Source organism: Plectropomus leopardus, chromosome 16 (genome assembly GCF_008729295.1).
Source record: "Plectropomus leopardus isolate mb chromosome 16, YSFRI_Pleo_2.0, whole genome shotgun sequence".
NCBI classification, from domain to species: Eukaryota; Metazoa; Chordata; class Actinopteri; order Perciformes; family Serranidae; genus Plectropomus; species Plectropomus leopardus.
The window spans coordinates 1,042,483-1,062,872 of NC_056478.1; the positions used below are offsets into that span (position 1 = coordinate 1,042,483).

Below are 20,390 nucleotides of genomic sequence, written 5' to 3' on the forward strand. Positions count from 1 at the left end.
CCTGGATTATTATTACTGTAGTATTTTACCTGTATTGTAGTATTATTAAAGTAGTATTACTGTAGTATTTTACCTTCATTGTAATATTTTTATTACTGTAGTATTTTACCTTTATATTACTGTAATAATATTACTTTAGTATTACTGTATTAATATTACTGAAGTACTTTGCCTTTATTGTAGTAATATTACTGTAGTGTTTGACCTTTATATTATTACTGTAGTAGTATTACTCTGGTATTCTACCTTTATTGTAGTATTTACTGTAGCATTTTACCTTTACATTATTATTGTAGTATTTACTGTAGTAGTTTACCTTTATATTATAACTGTCATATTATGACTGTAGTATTTCACCTGTACTGTAGTATTAATAATGTAGTATTATAATTATTACTTCTTACTTCCTGGCACATTACCGGCAGATTTGAGCCTAAACTAATGAAGCTCTGACGTTTTATTTTTGTTTTTTAGTCCTTTACTGTTTTCTAGTTTTTTTTTATTTTGTAGTTTTTTGTCTCCTCCTCGTGCAGCAGCAGCGCCTCCTGCTGACCTGCACGCGTCATAACACCATGACGTCAGGCTGCTGTTACTGCGCCTGCGCGGTACATTTTAGCCCCAAAAGAAACTGACCGGAAATCAGGATGCCGCTTTCAAAATAAAAGCGCCGTGTTGGCGTCAGAGTGAAATAAAACAAACTATACTTTTTAGTAAATTCACATTTAAATCACTCAGCATCTCTTTATTTACTCTGAACTTATTACGTTTTTTACTGTGTACTTTTATATATTGATTGTTATATTTTTTGACTAATTTTTATAGACCATTTACTAACGTTTATTATATATTTCCTGAGTAACGTATTGAGCTGTTGATAGACTTTTATTGATGGATTTCTCTTCCTGATGATTTAATTGATTCATTAAGTTGGAAGTTAAAAACAGACTCAGAGGGTCCAGCTGACTGAAAAGCTGTCAGCTGATGAAGTCCATGAGCTGTGGATGAAAGCTCGGGTCAGGAGCTGAAACCAGGACTTTACAACATTAATTGATCATCTATCGATAAAATGATTGGTTTGCGATCCGTTAATAATTTGAGGTCTGCGTTTTTTTGTTTGTTGGATTAAAATCAATAAATCACATCTCAGCTCCTTTAGGACTTGTATTCTGAAAGGACGTGACCGGAAAAGAGGGTGAGGGTGATCGGGGCGCGAGCTTGACGGTGATGCGCAGCGCGTGAAGCTACAGAGCAAGAAAAGACATCTGATCAGAAATCAAAGATCGAAGATCAACAGCAGGTCAGACTCTCTGTTTGTTTGTTTGTTTGTTTGTTTGTTTGTTTTCAGATTGAGCTGCAGATCAGCTGTTTATCATCATTACGTCATCAATAGGTAATCTGATCGATACAGGGCGTTCACATGAAAGTGATAGAGGAAGAGCTGATCGAGAGACGATAGCTGTTATTGATCCGCACTGATTCAAACAGGAATAAACAATCCTTTCAGCGTTAAAGCCTGGTAAAAAAAAACCCGTAAAAGATAAACAAACAAACAAACAAATAAATAAATAAATGTTGGAGGGCGTGGCCCTGCAGACCGGAAGCCTCTGTGATGATCCATAATGTCTTTGATCAGTTTATGGTGCAAATGTGTCTGACTGTGTTTCCAGTTTGAGTTTTTCTATTTAATTCAGTGTTATTAATCAATATTCAATCATTGATCAGTGCGGTTCGATTGTCACGTGACTGTTTCAGGATCTCAGAAGTAAAACATAAATGTAATAAATGTCCAGAGTTCCTGCAGATCCTTAAAAAGTCTTAATTTTGGCATCAAATTCATGAATCTTAAAATAAGGCCTGAAATTATGTGAAATTAATCTTTCAAAAATCTTCAGACATGGGACGTGATATTAATGATATTTTTTTTCTCATGTTGTAAAATCTCAAAATAATTGGCCACTTAAGAAGAAATGACCCACAAAAAGTAAAAAGTTACAAAAAAGTCCCTGAAAATTAGCAAAAACAAACAAAAAAGAAAAGTTGTTTTTTTTTTTTTAAAAAAAAAAAATGAAAAGGTAAGTAAAAAAAAAAAAAAAAAAACGTCTGGGGAAAAAGTGCTTTAAAAACATTACTGACTCTTACACATAATTCTAAATATGTCATGATAATCATAAATGTTTTTTCAGACTTTTTTCCCCAAATTATTAAAAAATATATATTTCAAAATCTACCAAATCCTGCACTTTGCGTGACATTTCCTGTCACTTTTTGGCTTTTCCCCATGTTTTCAGAGAAGACACCTCAGGCCTCGATAACATGTTCTGAATGTTGCTTTGAAAACGTTCTTCCTTTGTTCTCATGAAACATTGTGGGAATGTTTCATAAAAGCACATTCTGTGATCTGTCACCGAACATTTCAGTTACATCTTAGTCAGCATTTACCCTTAAAGGAACATTATTTGAAATGATAAACATGCTCAAAACGTTTTTTAAACATTAGATCAAAATATTTTCCTTAAAACATTATTACAGCTCGTAGGTAACGTTGGCCTGTGTCGTTGGAACGTTTCCTGCTGGCTGGGATGTGATATGCTAACAAAAGACAACACGTTTTCATCATTTTTTTTTTTTACCGTAACTTTAAAACGAAAGTTCTGGGAACTAAAAGAAAATTTGCAGCTGAAAATGTTACTTAAACATTGCATTGTATCATTCTCAGAACTAAAAGCTTGCACGCTGTGGAGGAGCAGGAAGGAGGGGCAGAAGAGTCCTGACTGATCCAGTTTTATTTCTGCAGAAACGTTCAGGTGACGTTTTTCAGTTACGTTGTTTCCTCCTCCAGAGGCCGCTGTGACCATGACTCCCTCCGTCCCGCTCTCTGTGGTCGGCCTCCTCCTCCTCCTGACTCTGGCCTCCTCGGAGACCGTTGACTCTGCAGTAGATCTGACTGGTAGGAACGCAGACTTCGGCGCCCGGCTGTACCGCGCTGTCTCCAGCCAGACTGACGACAACGTCTTCCTGTCCACGTTCACACTGTCCGCCGCATTTCTGGCATTGCTGAGCACCTCCGAGGGAGAAACCCGAGACCAGTTGCTGCAGGGACTCAGCCTGACGGGTCTGGACCCCCAGACAATCCCAGGTATGTCTGGTTTCAGGGGGTCAGGATGGTCAGGGTTCTTGTTCGTGACTTTGAACTGACAGTCCGACTCTGCCGCTCCCAGACCTGTTTCAGAGTCTGAGGACCACAATCGAACAGGGGCCCCTCACCAACACCATGAGTCAGGGCGTGGCCGTCCTCCCCACCGTAGGCTCCCAGGTGTCCTCATCCTACCTGGACCTGGTTCAGAACAAGTTCGGGGGCAACGCTCAGAATTTGGCCTACACGGCGCCACAGGAGGCCGCAGACACCATCAACCGATGGGCCCAGGAACGGACAGGAGACCGGGTCCAGAACCTGGTGACCACCCTGGACCCCCAGACCCAGCTGCTGCTTGCCAGCGCCGCTGCCTTCAAAGGTAAGTGTCACCGCCACGAGACAGAGGGCGGGACTGATGGTCAGAGGGCAGGGTCAACTGTCAGGGGCGGGGCTAACTGTCAGAGGGCGGTCAGTCAAACTGACCATCAATAAAATTTTTCTGTGTATAAATAAAGTTTTTTCTCCGTTTCAGTGCAGTTCAGGCCGTCCTTCAACGCGTCCTTCACTCAGGACGAGCGTTTCTACGTGGACAAATATCACGTCGTCATGGTTCCCATGATGTTCAAGGCAGATAAGTACTTCCTGGCATATGACAAGTCGCTGAAGGCTGGCGTGCTGCAGCTGCTGATTGCGGGCGGGGCAGCCATGTTGGTGGTTCTGCCAGATGAAGACGTGGACATCACGGCCGTGGAGGACAAGCTGACCGGAGACCAGATCAAGACCTGGATCACACAGCTGAAGAAGACGTGAGACACCTTCATCATCACCTGTCTGTCCTCACCTGGTCACTTTACATCACCTGTCTGTCCTCACCTGGTCACTCACCGTGTTTTATTTTGAAAACAGGAAGTTGGAGGTGCAGCTTCCTCGCTTCCTGTTGGAGCGTTCCTACATGCTGCGTGACGTCCTGCAGACTCTCAACTTCACGCAGGTGTTCCAGGACGGCGCTGACCTCAGCAACATCAACGGAGACAAAGGACTCAAACTCACACAGGTGAGTTAGTGAACATCAGCTGTAAGTGAGTTTCCTTCAGGTGCAGGAAGTCTTGGTTATCTGAGACCCTTCAGGTGCAGGAAGTCTTTGTTCTCTAAGGTCTTTCAGGTGCAGGAAGACTTGGTTATCGGAGACCCTTCAGGTGCAGGAAGTCTTGGATCTAAAAGATCTTTCAGATGCAGGATGTCTTGGTTCCTTTAGGACCCTCCAGGTGCAGGAAGGCTTTGTTCTCTAAGGTCCTTCAGGTGCAGGAAGTCTTGGATCTTTAAGATCCTTCAGGTGCTGGAAGTCTTGATGCTGTAGGACCCTTCAGTTGCAGGAAGTCTTGGTTCTTTAAAAGCCTTTAGGTGCAGGAAGTCTTGGTTCTTTGAGATCCTTCAGGTGCAAGAAGTCTTGGTTCTGTAAGATCCATCAGGTGCAGGAAGTCTTCTATCTTGAATATCCTTTAGGTGCAGGAAGTCCTGATTCTGCAGGATCCTTCAAGAGTAGGAAGTCTTGGTTCTGTAAGATCCTTAAGGTACAAGAGATGAAGGACCCTAGAGAACCAGGACTTTCCTGGTTCTCTAGGGTCCTTCAGGTGCAGGAAGTTTTCGTACCTTCAGATCTCTTCTTTATGTTTTCAGGTGTATCATAAGTCTGTGGTGTCCGTCGATGAGACCAGCGATGACCTCACTGCAGGAGGCAGCGTGTTCTCCACTCTCCCTCCTCGGCTGACCATCAACAGACCCTTCCTCTTCATCATCTACCAGCAGGCAAACGGGAACGTGCTGTCGATGGGCCGAGTAATCGACCCCTCCAAAAAATAAAGCCCCGCCCCCTCAGCACCTGTTCCTGCAACTGTCAGAATTAGCTTACCTCCCAACCCGAGACCCAGACCTCTGTTTACTATACTCAGACTAACATTTGTGTTCTCAGACGTTTCTGTGATTTTGGTGTCAGCAGCTGTGATTCCTGGTTCCTGATCCGCTGAGGATGAACCTGAAGAACTTAACTGATCCTCTACGGTTCAGACCTTCAACCTCAGCTGCACTCTGTTCACTGAGCTCATGTTAGCATGCTAACACGCTGGGCTAACGTGGTAAATTTCTTACCTGCTTAGCATTGGCGCGTTAACATAGCATGCTAGCACGCTAGCATGCTAGCACACTGGGCTAGCATGGTAAACAATTTACCTGCTTAGCATTAGCATGTTAGCATGCTAACACACTGGGCTAACATGGTAATTCTTGCCTGCTTAGCATTAGCATGTTAGCATTAGCTCATAACTGTCGAATTTTTCAAATTTAATGAATCGTTTTTACTTTTCAGGCCAACAAAACAGATGCTGGTTAAACTGGTGGTAATTTACTGGTTTAACTGGTTGTAATGCAGTGGTTGAACTGGTGGTTATGTACTGGTCGAACTGATCGTAACTGAGTGGTTGAACTTGTCGTGACTTACTGGTTAAACTGGTAACTTAACTGGTAATGCACCAGTTGAACTCATTGTCATGTCCTGGTTGAACGTTTCATAACGCACTGGTTTAACTGGTCATGACATACTGGTTGAACTGGTCGATATTTCGGGTAAATTCTGTGAGCCTGGTGGAGACAGCTACTGATGTAACCTCGTTTCTGTTATTAAAACAGTTAACCCTTTGAAACCTGGTGCGACATCAGTTTTCTTGTGCTGCCTTTCGTAAGTATTTAACCCTTTGAACCCTGAGCGTTTTGGCGCAGTTTCTTTCAAATCAACTTTGTGAGAAGAGTTCCACAAATTTCAACAAACTAGTAGAAAAAAGTTAGGGAAAATGTATAGGGATTACCATAATTACATATTTAAAAGTGTGTCACAAAATTACAATTTTCAAGCACTTCTTCGGAGGTTATGTCTTTGTTATTTTATTTTAAGTTTAGCTATTTTTATGTTTTTATTTTTTACTAACTTTAGATCAATTTGTTGTACTTTTTACTATTTTATTGCTAATGTTTGGGAATGTTCTTTTGTTGTTCTTTTGTTGTTATCGCCTCTTCCTGTGATTTTGAGAGAAATCAGGTTTCAAAGGGTTAAAGACTGATAACTGATGATGTCAGTTGGGCTTTATGTTTGGAGCACTCGAGTAAACGTTAGCATGACGCCCTCCATCATATCATGCCTGTACTGTATGAAGACTTCCTGTATTTAAACAAACATGTAAACATGTATGAACCTCCTGCAGAAAAACACTAAACATTAAAATGTCACTTTTCCAGTGAAGTTCTGCTGTTTCATCTCACTGACACCTGGAGCGCATTCAGACTTAAAACAGTACGCACCGCTTGCTTCAGTTTCCAGATTGAATGACTTTTTTTTTTTTTTTAAATGGTGTCAAACACTGAGAAATTTGAAATGTGAAATTATGTGAAACTGTGTGAAACGACTTTAAAACGGTTTTGAACAGTGTGAAATGGACTGAAATGATGTGAAACTGTTCAAAATAGTGTGAAAGTGTTTTAAAAGGTTTGAAACGATGTTAAAGTGTAAAAGGGGCTCTGAGGTGTGTTTCCTGTGGTTTGGTGGGTGTGTCACAGGTTTTAGCCAATCAGCAGCTACGTGTATATAAACCTGACTGTGGTAGATCTTTATTTATCGTTCTTATTGATGTTTTTTACTCCACTGTCTTTGCGATGTAACTGCGATGTAGTTAGTTTTTCCTCGTTTGAACTGAACGAACGGGCTGGATTTGAAGTCTGTGCATCTGCGTAACAAAACAGGATGTTCAACGTCCACCGGTTGTGTTTAAGCGCAGACATGATGTCATCAAACATTGCAGTAAATCGATCAACACACAAAACAACAATAATCCAACCAATCACGCGTCAGCAGGTGAACCAATAAGAGACGGCGACAGTTTGTATGTGAGGAGTTTACTGAACCAATCAGGTGACAGGATGAGATCGTAACTACACAGTGCTCAGTCAGACTGTCCTGGTGCATTCTGGGTGATGTTCTGAAGACCTGTGAACCCTGACTGCCGATTGGCTGACAGCCTGGTGGAGGTATGATGACATCATCTTCAGTCTCGTGCCGATTGGACGCTGAAAGAGTTCGACTTCCTGTTTCTGCGGAAGTAAAAAGAACAGCACGTCAGTCATTTGAATTGTTCGTGGTTACGTCATCATGTGATGTCAGCGTGACCCTGAGATATGACCCCAGCCTGACCCCAACCCGACCCTGCACCGTGCCGCCCAATCCATCCCGAACGTACGAGAAGTTCGCTCAGATCGACAGCTGATGGTTTTGTCCAGTGTGGTGTTTTGTTCTGGACCTTAACCGATGCTGTGTCAGAAAGCAGAGCCTGTCACCATGGCAACAAACTAACCAATGCTGTTCCTTTAACCTGCTAGTTATCTGCTTTTCCCTCCCGATGACATCCCTTGTGTTGTGTAATACAGTGAGCTCTGATTGGTTGGGGACGTGTAAACTGACCCGTCTCGTCTGACTCGCAGCAGGACTTCTGACGCTTTAAAATGAGACACTGAACATCAAAACGAAACAGTCTTTCACAAATGTGTTGGCGAACGCGTTCGTGTTTTCTGAGATGTGCTGATATGAAAACATTTTGTAAATAACATGATTCTTTAAACATGGTATCATTACATTGTTTGTCCAGCAGGGCGCGCTCTGATGCCGCTGTTAATGATGGTCACAGCACAGGAAGCAGAGTCAGCTGATCAGACGGTGGAGTCAGGTTGTCTCCTCACGGTAAGACGCTAACTAGTTTGTGAAAGTTATTAAACCATGATCCTGTCATTTTCCCTTTTCAGTAGAACTAATTTAACGTGAACTCTGACCCTGAAAAAGGCTGCGTCGCTCTTCAGTTATCACATCAGTTGGTGATGTTGGTGAGGTGGCTAAAACTAGCCAGCTGCAGTGTGTCACTACAGTCTGCAGCAAATTAAACAGCAGCATCACAGCACCTCTCTGCAGATGATGGTGCTGCTCTGAGTGTTGACTTTAAGCGACATTGTTACCTGTTTGATGAGATGCAAGGAGGAAGGGGAAGGTGAATGGGCAGTAAGGTGAACGGGTTCTTTTCTAGAGTTGGTTGACTGCATAATTGTGTTAAATATTCTGTAAGAGTTGTTTGTTTAAGGAAGCTGCCTTCTGAGTGCCTCTGCCTTATCAATATCAGTCTAAAAAAACCAGAACCGAGAGGGTCTCTGATATACAAACTGTAAAAACCACGTGGGGTCATTAACTCGGAGGGTTCTGAATCAGAACATTTTAGCAAGAACTCACATAGATAGCTTTCTGGACTGGCTTTCCTTCACCCCGCACCCCCGGTCCATCGTTTTACTGCGCTGATCCAGGGTACTGGTCCTATGGTCTCTTTGATCCAGGGTACTGGTCCTATGGTCCCTCTGATCCAGGGTACTGGTCCTATGGTCTCTCTGATCCATGGTACTGGTCCTGTGGTCTCTGTGGTCCAAGGTACTCGTCCTATGGTCTCTATGGTCCATAATACTGGTTCTGTGGTCTCTCTGGTCAATGGTTGTGGTTCTATGGTCCAAGGTACTCGTTCTATGGTCCATTGTTCCAGTTCTCTGCTCCATCATATTGTTCCTGTGATCCAGTGTACTGGTCCTATGATCTCTCTGATCCAGGGTGCTTGTCCTGTGGTCCAGAGTACTACTTCTGTGGTCGAGAGTATTGGCCCTCTCCAGAAGGCTGGTAGTGTTGCTGCGGATCAGGACCGGCATGGAGGAGGTGGACTGGGTTGCCATAGAGAAGTGCGCAGTCCTCATTGAGTCATCTATAAAACAAATGTGATGTATGAATAAAGACCATCACAGTTAATGCGGTGGTCCTGCTGTCCTGAATGTTGACTGAGTCGGTGTATTAACATGCAGGTGTTTGTAAGGAGGCGGTACCTTTGCTCGATAACATGGAGGATTTTCCGGGTCCAGACAGACCACTCAACTCTTTCACTTTCCTGAAACACACAGAAAACAGCACATTAAGAACACATTAAGAAGCCAAAGACCACTAGAACAGAACCTGTGTTGTCGGTTTCTTACATTGGTCTCTCTGCGTTGGCAGCTTTCGACGTTGTCGGCTGACTGCTGAGAGATCGACTCCGTGACAGTTTAGCCTTCCTCATCTCCTTACCTGCAAGAAGAAAAAGAACCATCATTATTAACATGGTTTGTTTGTTCTGAGATGCTCAACACTCAATCAGGGACAGAACCACCGTCATCGTATCCTCCCAAACTAACTCCCAACAGGTAAAGAGGTTTAGAGTGACACAAAGTGGAGTCCTTCTTTCACCTGAGCAGGCAGAGCCGTAAGGAAGAATGCTGATGTTTTGGTCTTACCGGACGAGGACAAGGTGGCTCCGGAAGAGGACACAGACATGGACTTGGTTGCAGAAAGACTAGTCTTACTGTCTCTTCCTGTCAAAGAAAGAAAGATTTTAGAGTGGACTCAAAACAGGAACACACTTTGATTAATAAACTGTTGGCAGAAATGATGCACAACTTCTGCTTCAAATCAGTTCGATAGACCCCCACACTCCTCTGTGAATCCTTGTATGGAAAAATAAAATGTGAGTTTTGCTCACGTTTTCTCTCTGGGTGTTTCTCAGAGTTGAGTTTCCCTTCAGTCTGCTGGCGCTCCAGCTGTTCCTGACCACAGAGGAGACGTCATTAAAACAAAATACAGAGAGATTCAGACTGAAGACGATACGTCAGCTTCAGTCTCACCATCTCCAGCAGCAGAGTCTCCTCCTTCTCCTTCTTCTGGTCCAGCAGGTCCCTCTCCTGCCTCTTGTGAAACTGAGTAGACACAATGTCACAGACAAAGGAAGCACATAAAGGGTTAAAGTGAATCCACATACTTAGAAGTGATTTTTTTTTTATTCTACGGCCATTTAAAAAAAAAAGAGAGGGAGAGAGAAGAAACAATGTGCTTACGGGCTCTGCCAGGTCCAGTTTGTCCAGTTCCAACACTGTCTGAAAAAATCAGTGGGCACAGGTGACCCAGCAGAGGTTAATATTCTCACAGAGTCCTTTAACTGAGTCCAGAGTCCTCTCACAGAGTCAAGAGTCCTCTCACTGAGTCCAGAGTCCTCTCACTGAGTCCAGAGTCCTCTCACTGAGTCCAGAATCCTCTCACTGAGTCCAAAGTCCTCTCACAGAGTCAAGTCTTCTCACTGAGTCCAAAGTCCTCCCACAGAGTCAAAAGTCCTCTAAGAGTCCTCTGACAGGTTCCAGAGTCCTCTCACAGAGTCCTGTAGCAGAGTCAAGAGTCCTCTCACAGAGTCCTTTTTCAGAGTCAAGAGTCCTTTCACTGAGTCCTCTCTCAGAGTCAAGAGTCCTCTCACTTAGTCCTCTCACAGAGTCAAGAATCCTCTCACAGAGTCCTCTCACAGAGTCCAGAGTCTCCTGACAGAGTCTCCTAACAGAGTCCAGAGTCTCCTGACAGAGTCTCCTAACAGAGTCCAGAGTCTCCTGCCAGAGTCTTCTACAGGAAGGCCTCAGTTAGAGAACGTGTTACCTTGCGGTGGTGGCCACCACATCCTTATCTTTCTCTCTGCAGAGGAGTTTCTGGACGCAGAAGTCTAGCTGCTGCAGCAGTTGTTTGTCAGCCGGCAGGCGGAGCGATGAACGTAATCTGGGCAACAGCTGGCACAGCTTGTACCTGACAGACAGGTGAAAAGGTAGACAGGTGTGTTACATCTGATGTCAAAGACAGACTTCACCTGCTTGACTGGACACTCACAGGCATACCTGACGTTGGCGACGGGGTCATGGACCAAGTCCAGCGCCGGGATCAGGAAATGTTTGTTAAAGTATTTTCTGGAGAAAATCTCAGTGGCCATTTCACAAACATCGAGGAACCTCAGACGGTTCCAGTAGCTCCGACCCTGAGCCAGATCTGAAACATGAGACGAAACATCAACATTTGTTTAAAAGGTTCTGCTGTGGTCGACAGATGTGAAGTCATTGTACACTTTGACTGTGGCAGCAACTGCTGCCTTTAAAAAACCGAGGCCACCTTTTCCTGTGACCTCACACTCAGTGTTCTGACCTTGGATCAGTCGCTCCATCATCTCCTGTCGCTGCTCCTGTTTGCGGTTGTAACGCAGAAATGTACAAAAGGTCCGAGCTGCCTCCTTCTGAACCGGCAACACCTTCTGCAACAACAAGAGCCACAAGAGAAGGCACTTGTCTGGTCACCTGGTCCACTTGTTGCATCATGTGTGGTCGAGTTGTGTCGTGTCTGGTGGTGCTCACGTTGGTGGTAAGGATGGTGAAGATACGCGGGGAGAAGCTCTGGTGCAGCAGTTCTCCGGGCAGCAGTCGGGCCAGACAGCTGTAACGCTGCAGCAGCTTCTCATGCAGCCGCCAGCGCAGAGAACTCCCGACTTTCTGCTCCGCCATCAGCAAAGCCGACAGCAGCTCCGGGAACTGACGAAGAAGAACCACAGGAGGGAACAGAGGAGAACAAAAAGAGGTACCAGGGAAAAGACGGTACCACAAAGAAAAGATGTGAGCAGAACTAAAGAATGTATAACTAATGGGTTAAAATCTGAACTCCATCTGTTTTCTCACCTTGTTGTCCAGCGCCAGATTCTCTCCCCTGGAAAGAACCGCCTCCAGAGTTTCTTCCAGGTGATTCATCAGAGCGTCCAACACCTCAACAACAACAAGAGAAGCATCAGTAAGTCAAATAAAACAAACATCTGAAATAGAAATGTTCTGAGGAGAGTGTTTGTGCGTCTGTTCTGGTCCATGTTTAGTCCAAGGTGTCGGGTCAATCTTTGACTCTGAGCAAACAAAATGTCATAGCATTCCTCCTTCCTCCAGGTCAAACAGAGGATATCAGGTTTATAATGTGTCCTCTCACCTCCAGAGCATCGTCCTGCAGCAGAGCCAGGAGCTCCTTGTGGACCAGCTGGACGTTTGAACCAAGCAGCTTCACCACCTGACGGGAAGGGGTGGGGTCAAACATGTGACAAGACAGCCTTAAACTGTAGACCGATGTACAAAGGTATTTTATTCTGCAACTCAGAGAACTTTGAATTTAACATTTAAAAAATGCTTTTTTGTCTCATAAAACTTAAGAAGCAGAACCTGAGGACTTTGACATCACTTTGGACGTCAGACAGATCAACACCTTCAGACAAACAATCGTCAGGATGGTAACTCACCTGGTGGAAACTAGCTGCAGCACTTCGTCGAACGCTGACCTCCTGGTCACAGCAAAGACTGGAGAAAGATGGGTAGAGCTCAGACAGGAAGTGAGCTGAGTCTGCGAACACCACATGGCCTGGAGAGAGAGAGAGCAGAAGTGACATCACCTGTCTGAACTTTGGCGCTCTGCTCAGAGTCTGTGTGGTTCTGGTTGTACCGGCAGGTTGTAGCAGCAGTTGCAGCGGATCAGCGTCGAATCGTTTCCATCAGTCTGGTTTCCTTCAGCCTGCAGTCCGGAGACACACAGCACCTTAAACCTCTGCAGCAGCCGACCCTTCTGCTCATCCGTCAGAGAGCCTGAAACACAACAACTCATCAGTCCTGAGCTCACCGATGCTCGCCACAACCCGACTGCACCTTCAGGTACTGTTGGAGAACGTGTGTGACATCCTGCTGAGAGTTTAAGATCTCTGGATGACTCGTAATGAACCCAAACTCCTGCAGTGAAACCCCTCAGGGTCGAGGGTGACGTGAACTTCTGCTTCAGTTTCTGCTGTGTGACATCAGTCTCACCTGCCAGTCCGCTGCAGAGCTTCCCAAACTGGAACGACAAAGACGCCACGACGGCCTCGTCCGCCTGTGACGAAGACACCTCACACACTGACATCACCAGGGGGACGACGACATGGAGCCTGTCGTCTGAGAGAGAGGACACAGGAGACATTCAGGAGTTTCGCAGTCTGACGTTTATCCGCCACAGCTGCACCCTGAAACTCTCACGCTGTCCATCATCTCCATCAGGTTAATAATGGTGTCGAAGGCAGCGAGGCGGACACTGCTCTCCTCATCTCCGGCAAGCTCCACCAGTTCAGGAAGCAGCTCTGTCCTGGTGTCGTCCACCCTGCAGGACAGGAGACACACTGTCTCACCACAGCAGGATGTTTGATTTGTGTTTGGTTTCGTTCAGCTTTGTTCGTTCGTTACCCGCTCGCTCGAGCGATGCTCTCCAGCTGACGACACATACAGGCGCGAACCTCAAACTCCACGTCCTGACACAACGAACGAGCCAGCGGCAGCAGCTCCTTCTTCACTCTGAAACAAAAAACACACCTGAGCTCAGCACACAGACAGGTAGACCTGCAGCTGCCTAATTACTGATGTTAATACAGGAACAGGATTCTAATGCTGTTTAAGTACTGAAGTAGACAGAGTGTAGTATTGCAGTACAGAGTGTGTAGTGCTGAAGTATACAGCGTGTAGTACTAGAATGTGTATTTGTTGTGTTGCAGCTCACATATGAGAGTCAAACTTGCAGGCGACTTTTCCTAAAATGCGACAGCTGGCCAGACGAGCCTGAAGAGAGTGAGACAGCTGAGACTGATAGAGAAGAGGGTTCAACACCTGCAGAGAGAGACAGACAGGTAATCAGAGAGACAGGTATACCTTTGAATTGTTCTAATACGGATCAATACTTGATAGTATGGATCAATAATCCTGATCACTTTACCTCCTGTTTGATGGTCTCTTTGGGCAGAGCGTTGATGGCCGACAGCAGAGTCTCCAACCAGGCGTTGCTCACCACTGTCAACAAACACGACAACAACAAACAAGACAACAGTAAAAAGACAAAAACGTCAACGTCAGCATCAAGTTTACCGTCAAAATCAACCACAGTGTCAGTGGTTCAGGTGGTGTCACCTGTGTCTCAGTGGTTCAGGTGGTGTCACCTGTGTCTCAGTGGTTCAGGTGGTGTTACCTGTGTCTCAGTGGTTCAGGTGGTGTCACCTGTGTCTCAGTGGTTCAGGTGGTGTTACCTGTGTCTCAGTGGTTCAGGTGGTGTCACCTGTGTCTCAGTGGTTCAGGTGGTGTTACCTGTGTCTCAGTGGTTCAGGTGGTGTCACCTGTGTCTCAGTGGTTCAGGTGGTGTCACCTGTGTCTCAGTGGTTCAGGTGGTGTCACCTGTGTCTCAGTGGTTCAGGTGGTGTCACCTGTGTCTCAGTGGTTCAGGTGGTGTTACCTGTGTCTCAGTGGTTCAGGTGGTGTCACCTGTGTCTCAGTGGTTCAGGTGTCTGTCACCTGTGTCTCAGTGGTTCAGGTGGTGTTACCTGTGTCTCAGTGGTTCAGGTGGTGTCTACCTGTGTCTCAGTGGTTCAGGTGTGTCACCTGTGTCTCAGTGGTTCAGGTGGTGTTACCTGTGTCTCAGTGGTTCAGGTGGTGTCACCTGTGTCTCTGTGGTTCAGGTGGTGTTACCTGTGTCTCAGTGGTTTAGGTGGTGTTACCTGTGTCTCTGTGGTTTAGGTGGTGTCACCTGTGTCTCAGTGGTTCAGGTGGTGTTACCTGTGTCTCAGTGGTTTAGGTGGTGTTACCTGTGTCTCTGTGGTTTAGGTGGTGTTACCTATGTGTCTCAGTGGTTCAGGTGGTGTTACCTGTGTGTGTCTCTGTGGTTTAGGTGCAGCAGAACGGTCTTCAGGATGGAGAACGTGTGGGTGTGGATTAGGATGATGTCGTCCTGCAGGATGGTTAAGAAAGATGCTGCTGCTGCCAGCTGGATTTCTGCTCCGGCTCCGTTCAAGACCTCCTGAATCAGGCGAAAGGGACAGGTTACGTGAATGACACATGTCCAACACACCTGTCCACATCCTGCTGGCCTCCACACAGTGTGCCACTGACATACAGTCTGATGATACCGTGTACATACCCGAACCTTTGGTACGACCCGCCGAAATGTCTCAGCTGGATTCTGACGGACAAGGCTTGGCAGGTTGCTAATGACACTTGCTCTCTGCACCTCCTGACCCACACTGACAACAAGAGGATGGACATTTGGTTATTTTGGTCATTTGGTTTGGTTTGATTAGGGACAGAAGAACTTTTCCTAAGAACCACTGTCTGCGTTTTTTTCCTCACCACGAGAACAAGGAACAATCGTAGCTCTTAGAACAGAGAGACTTTTTCAACTCCTATTTCAGAGCCGGTTTTCTTCCAAAACTAGAGGAAGCTCGAGTGATGTCAGTGTACAATGATCGGTCGGTGACGATACTTCATTGTTTCTATTCACGATGCAAACATAACAAAAGCCCCAGTGAGAACTTTACAGACTAAAAGAAATAAAAAGGACCTGAAACTTATCCCTGAGGGACTCCACAACCGGACAGAGGGTCACCTGAACCACTGAAGGGCAGACCTTTTTCTTCATACATTATTACCTCCTCAGGTGTGTCCATCAGGTGACAAAAGTCCAGGACTCCAGAGAGTCCTGAGGTCTGAGTCCTGGTTTTCTGGCAGGTTGTTTTGTGTTTTTGAGTCCAGACGTTGAACGAGTTCAGTGAACTAGTTCAGAGCCGCTGGGATCAGACTGCAGGATGATTACCGTCAGCGTTTAATGAGCCTCAGAGTTTAGTGGGACAGAGAGAAGGAGGGCAGAGCTGCTTTGTCTCAAGTCTCCACCGATGAGAGTTCAGGTTATTTACTCTGAAACTCCTTTTTCATCCTGAGCTCAACCCAAAATAACAACAGTTTTAACACAGGCTGATGTCGAAGAGATCGAAGAAAAACAACCATAAAAAGACTCGAACAGAGTGACAGATGTTTCAGGGTCTTCACTCTGACAAACTGCCAGACCAAAACACTTAACTCTGCAAACAACAGCACCTGAGCAGGTAAACGGCTCTCACCTGAGCAGGTATATGGCTCTCACCTGAGCAGGTACATGGCTCTCACCTGAGCAGGTACATGGCTCTCACCTGAGCAGGTACATGGCTCTCACCTGAGCAGGTACATGGCTCTCACCTGAGCAGGTACACAGCTCTCTCGATGTCATTCAGGTCTTCGTCCACAGTCAGCTGATCGATCTCCTCTGCTGTCTGAAACAAGGAACACATTCAGATGTTAAATGTACTTTTTAAACACCACATTACCACACCTGTGAGTCTTCTTCGCGCGACACCTGTGAGACATGGCCACACCTGTGAGACATGGCCACACCTGTTAAACATCATCACACACTGTGAGACATCACTACACCTGTGAGACATGGCCACACCTGTGAGACATCACCACACCTGTGAGACATCACCACACCTGTGTGAGACATCACCACATCTGTGAGACATGGCCACACCTGTGAGACATCATCACACCTGTGAGACATCACCACATCTGTGAGACATCACACCACACCTGTGAGACATCACCACACCTGTGAGACATCACCACATCTGTGAGACATGGCCACACCTGTGAGACATCATCATACACCTGTGAGACATGGCCACACCTGTGAGACATCATCTCACCTGTGAGACATGGCCACACCTGTTAGACATGGCCACACCTGTGAGACATCATCACACCTGTGAGACATCACACACCTGTGAGACATCACTACACCTGTGAGACATGGCCACACCTGTGAGACATCATCACACCTGTGAGACATCACCACACCTGTGAGACCACACCACATCTGTGAGACATGGCCACACCTGTGAGACATGGCCACACCTGTGAGACATCATCACACCTGTGAGACATGGCCACACACTGTGAGACATCATCACACCTGTGAGACATGGCCACACCTGTGAGACATCATCATCACACTGTGAGACATGGCACACCTGTGAGACATGGCCACACCTGTGAGACATCACTACAAAAAGTTCAGAGGTATGTTTTAATGAGAATGTGAATGTTTGTTTATACTTCTTCACCTGTGAGGACATAAGGACATTACTGACATAATGTGTCTCCTGTCTCCCCTCATTGTCCCCTCTCCTCATCATGTGTCCCCTTCCCTCAGAGTATGTCCTCTCACCTAAGTGTGTGACCCCTCAATTCAGTGTGTGTCCCCTTCCGTCAGTATGTATCCCTCCTCTCAGTGTGTGTGTCCCCATTTCCCCTCAGTAAGTGTCTCCTCCCCTCAGTAAGTGTCTCCTCCCCTCAGTAAGTGTCTCCCCTTCAGTGTCCGTCCCCTTCCTCAGTGTGTCCCCATTTTAGAAAAGCTTCTGTTTCTCCTGCAGGAGGTGAAACACACCGGCCCTTTAAGAAGGAGGCGTTTGTGTGTGTGTGTGTGTGTGTGTGTGTGTGTGTGTGTGTGTGTGTGTGTGTGTGTGTGTGTGTGTGTGGAGGCGATGGGGGTGTGTGACTGCGTCGTCATGACGTCGGGGTTTCTCCCATAGGAAGACCTGCCCCCCCAAACAGTTACAGGAGGATAATTGGCTGCCGATCAGTTTGATTGACAGGTTTTATAAACTCAAAGTAAGATTAAATTATTTGTGATGATTGTATCAGTTATAAACCTTCAATAATCAATCAGAGATTTATTAACTGATCAATAACAAATGTTTGATTATAGATAGCTGCCTTATTTTCTATTATTTATCATTTATTGATTATAGATAACTGCTTTATATTCTATTATTGACAGTTTATTGATTACTAATGACAACTTTACATCTATTATTGATTATTTACGGATTATAGATATCTGCTTTATCTATTATTGGCAGTTTATTGATAACTGATAACTACTTTTTATATTCTATTTTCGATTATTTGTTGATAATAGATAATTGCTTTTTATCCTATTATTGATATTCATTTATTACCGATAACTCATAACTGCTTTATATTCTAGTATTGACTGTCTATTGATTAGTCAAACATGCTTTATATTCTATTATTGATCATTCATTGATACTGATAACTGCTTCATATTCTATTATTGACAGGTAATAGATTTTAGATAACTGCTTTATATTCTTTTATCTCACCTTTACCACCCTATATTTATTGATGAGCAAAAAAAAAGTTCTTAATTGATTTTGTGTTGAACAACTGATGGTTTAAAATGATTATCGATGAACTGTTTGGATTTATTGATTTGCTGCATTAAGGGCATGATGACCGGATGTTCATGCAGCAGACAGAGGAGAGGAGACCCTCTCCATCCGTCTGTCTCTCTGCAGAGACACACAGACAGACACACACAGAGAGACAGACAGACAGAAACTGCGTCATGCTGCGCAGATAGCGGGTCTCCCCTCTGCTTCCTGCATGGAGGCTGCTGATCTTCCTCCCACTGACTCATTCAACATGTCTCATCATCATCATTATCATCATCATCATCATCAGCACCACCATCTTCATCCTCCTCCTCCTCTTCCTCACATGTCCTGCAGCAGTTACCTTGAGGCTCCGGCGGATCGGCCTCTCGATGAAGGCGAGCTCTTGCAGCTCCTCCAGCGGTCCGTACAGCAGGCTGGACTGGCTCCCAGTCATCCTGCTGCTGGAGAACATCTGCTCACTGGAGCTGTCCCAGTATCACACTGGTCGTTAGTGGGAGAGCAGGCGGCGGACCATCCCCGATGAGAGGAAGAAGAGAGAGGAGGAGGAGGTGGGAGGGGAGGGGGGGAGCTGTCAATAACCGTTTCCAAGGAGATCCCTGCTCGAGCTGAACGTCACACCAGACTCCGTTTAAAATGATAATGAATTAAAAAATCTGCGCTCATCTGCGGCTGAAACACAGTGAGAGATTCAAATTCAACTGTTCACACCTCAGCGGCTTTCGTCCGTCAACTCGGCGCTCACATCGAGTCTCTAAAATCTGCACTTTTCTACAGAAGAAACATCTGTTGAGCAGCTCAGCATCCAGCCGCTGTCAGTCAGGAAAAAAATCCGCTCTCTCCCACGCGGAGGAAACCTCAAACCAGACTGCGTTTAAAAAATGATGATTTTAACGCTGATTTCTTCGCCAGTTAGCCCACAGACGTGGTAAAGCTTTAAACTGGACACCAACATTCTTCCCAGAGACACATTTATGTCTTCGGCGGTTGTTCAAACAGTCAGACAGCACAGATTCATCAAAAATTTGGGGGTTTCACACCTCCTGCTCGGTCCTGTGCGGAGGAAACGTCACGTCAGACTCCGTTCAAAACTCGCGTCACACAATTTATTTTCTCCCTGATAATGAAAATAATCCAAATATCCGTAAAAATCCGACACGAATCAACTCGACACGATCTCCTCTTTAATTCGGCGTGCAGTCAGCTCACCGACAATCCGTCTTTCAGAGAAAATCCCGACCAGCAGCTCCCGCTCCTGCCGTCAGCTCCTGTCCGGCTGGAGCGTCACGCCGGACTGCGTTAAAAATTCAGCGCATTAATGCGTCTGCGCTCATTTGTGAACCCGTCGGTACGTAAAACCCTCAGAAAACGAGATATTTCAGAAATCGGTTCGACCATCTCATTTCGGCCCAAAGTGGTCACATCAGCGAGCTGTTACTTCCATCAAATGTCGGTGTTTGTGAGCTCCGGTCGCTCCCACACGGAGGCGGTACCTTCACCGATATTGAGCAGCGAAAACATGACACGAGCTCCCGAGCCTCCAGCAGGTGATCCGCATCTCACCGGACCGGACTGAAACCGACCAGAACCGGGAGACCGGCAGCAGGGCGGGCTAGCTAGCTGAAGCCTAACACACTGCAGCGGCTCAACCGGTTACCATGGAAACGGCTGACTGTAACTTAGTGACCAAACTCATTCACAAAATATACAGATTATAGCCAACTACAGTTTATATACAGCTCATATGCAGGCTATATAATAATAATAATAATAATAATAAATAATAATAATAATAATCAAAAACAATCAATTTTACTTAAAGAGCACCTTTCTATAAACTTAAAGACACTTTACAGAAGTAAAAAAAAAAAAAATTAAAATACTTCACAATACATAATAAAAATACACCCCAATTTTACAATTCATATGACATTAATTAGACATTGACAGAAGTTTTAAAAAGCAGTACATTAATAAATACATTATTATATAAAGCTTTTCAGAGCCTCTTTGACTGAATCTACAGACAGTAGCTGAAGCTGCAGACCGAAGCTGAAGCTACAGATTGAAGCTGAAGCTGCAGACTGGAGCTACAGACTGAAGTTTACAGATTGAAACTGAAGCTGCAGACTGAAGCTGAAGCTGCAGATTGAAGCTGAAGCTGCAGACTGAAGCTGAAGCTGCAGATTGAAGCTGAAGCT

The 20,390-nt window shown here is 45.4% G+C and overlaps 2 protein-coding genes across 4 annotated transcripts; one reads left to right on the forward strand and one right to left on the reverse strand.

The window, feature by feature from the left end:
- Positions 1 to 1,202: 1,202 nt before the first annotated feature.
- On the forward strand, positions 1,203 to 5,829 carry LOC121955417 (protein Z-dependent protease inhibitor-like). Of its 3 annotated transcripts, none has more exons than XM_042503368.1 (6): positions 1,203 to 1,297; positions 2,717 to 3,136; positions 3,219 to 3,512; positions 3,666 to 3,939; positions 4,040 to 4,187; positions 4,811 to 5,829. In XM_042503368.1, exons 2-6 carry the CDS (start codon positions 2,854 to 2,856, stop codon positions 4,991 to 4,993), a joined length of 1,182 nt encoding a protein of 393 aa, XP_042359302.1. In that variant the 5' UTR covers positions 1,203 to 1,297; positions 2,717 to 2,853; the 3' UTR covers positions 4,994 to 5,829. The 3 variants fall into 3 exon arrangements, with proteins under 3 accessions (XP_042359302.1, XP_042359304.1, XP_042359303.1); XM_042503370.1 differs by having other exon boundaries at positions 2,795 to 3,136; XM_042503369.1 differs by having other exon boundaries at positions 2,840 to 3,136.
- A 1,244-nt stretch (positions 5,830 to 7,073) lies between these two features.
- Positions 7,074 to 19,030, reverse strand: ppp4r4 (protein phosphatase 4, regulatory subunit 4). Its single transcript, XM_042503687.1, is given in 25 exon segments — positions 7,074 to 7,267; positions 8,448 to 8,961; positions 9,080 to 9,141; positions 9,227 to 9,317; positions 9,524 to 9,601; positions 9,769 to 9,832; positions 9,911 to 9,982; positions 10,121 to 10,159; positions 10,697 to 10,847; positions 10,937 to 11,084; positions 11,238 to 11,343; positions 11,444 to 11,617; positions 11,762 to 11,845; positions 12,057 to 12,134; positions 12,361 to 12,510; positions 12,561 to 12,700; positions 12,917 to 13,047; positions 13,128 to 13,244; positions 13,328 to 13,435; positions 13,638 to 13,744; positions 13,851 to 13,928; positions 14,778 to 14,921; positions 15,042 to 15,144; positions 16,133 to 16,206; positions 18,533 to 19,030. Coding segments are annotated over 25 exon segments (2,970 nt in total). The 5' UTR covers positions 18,644 to 19,030; the 3' UTR covers positions 7,074 to 7,221.
- Positions 19,031 to 20,390: the final 1,360 nt, after the last annotated feature.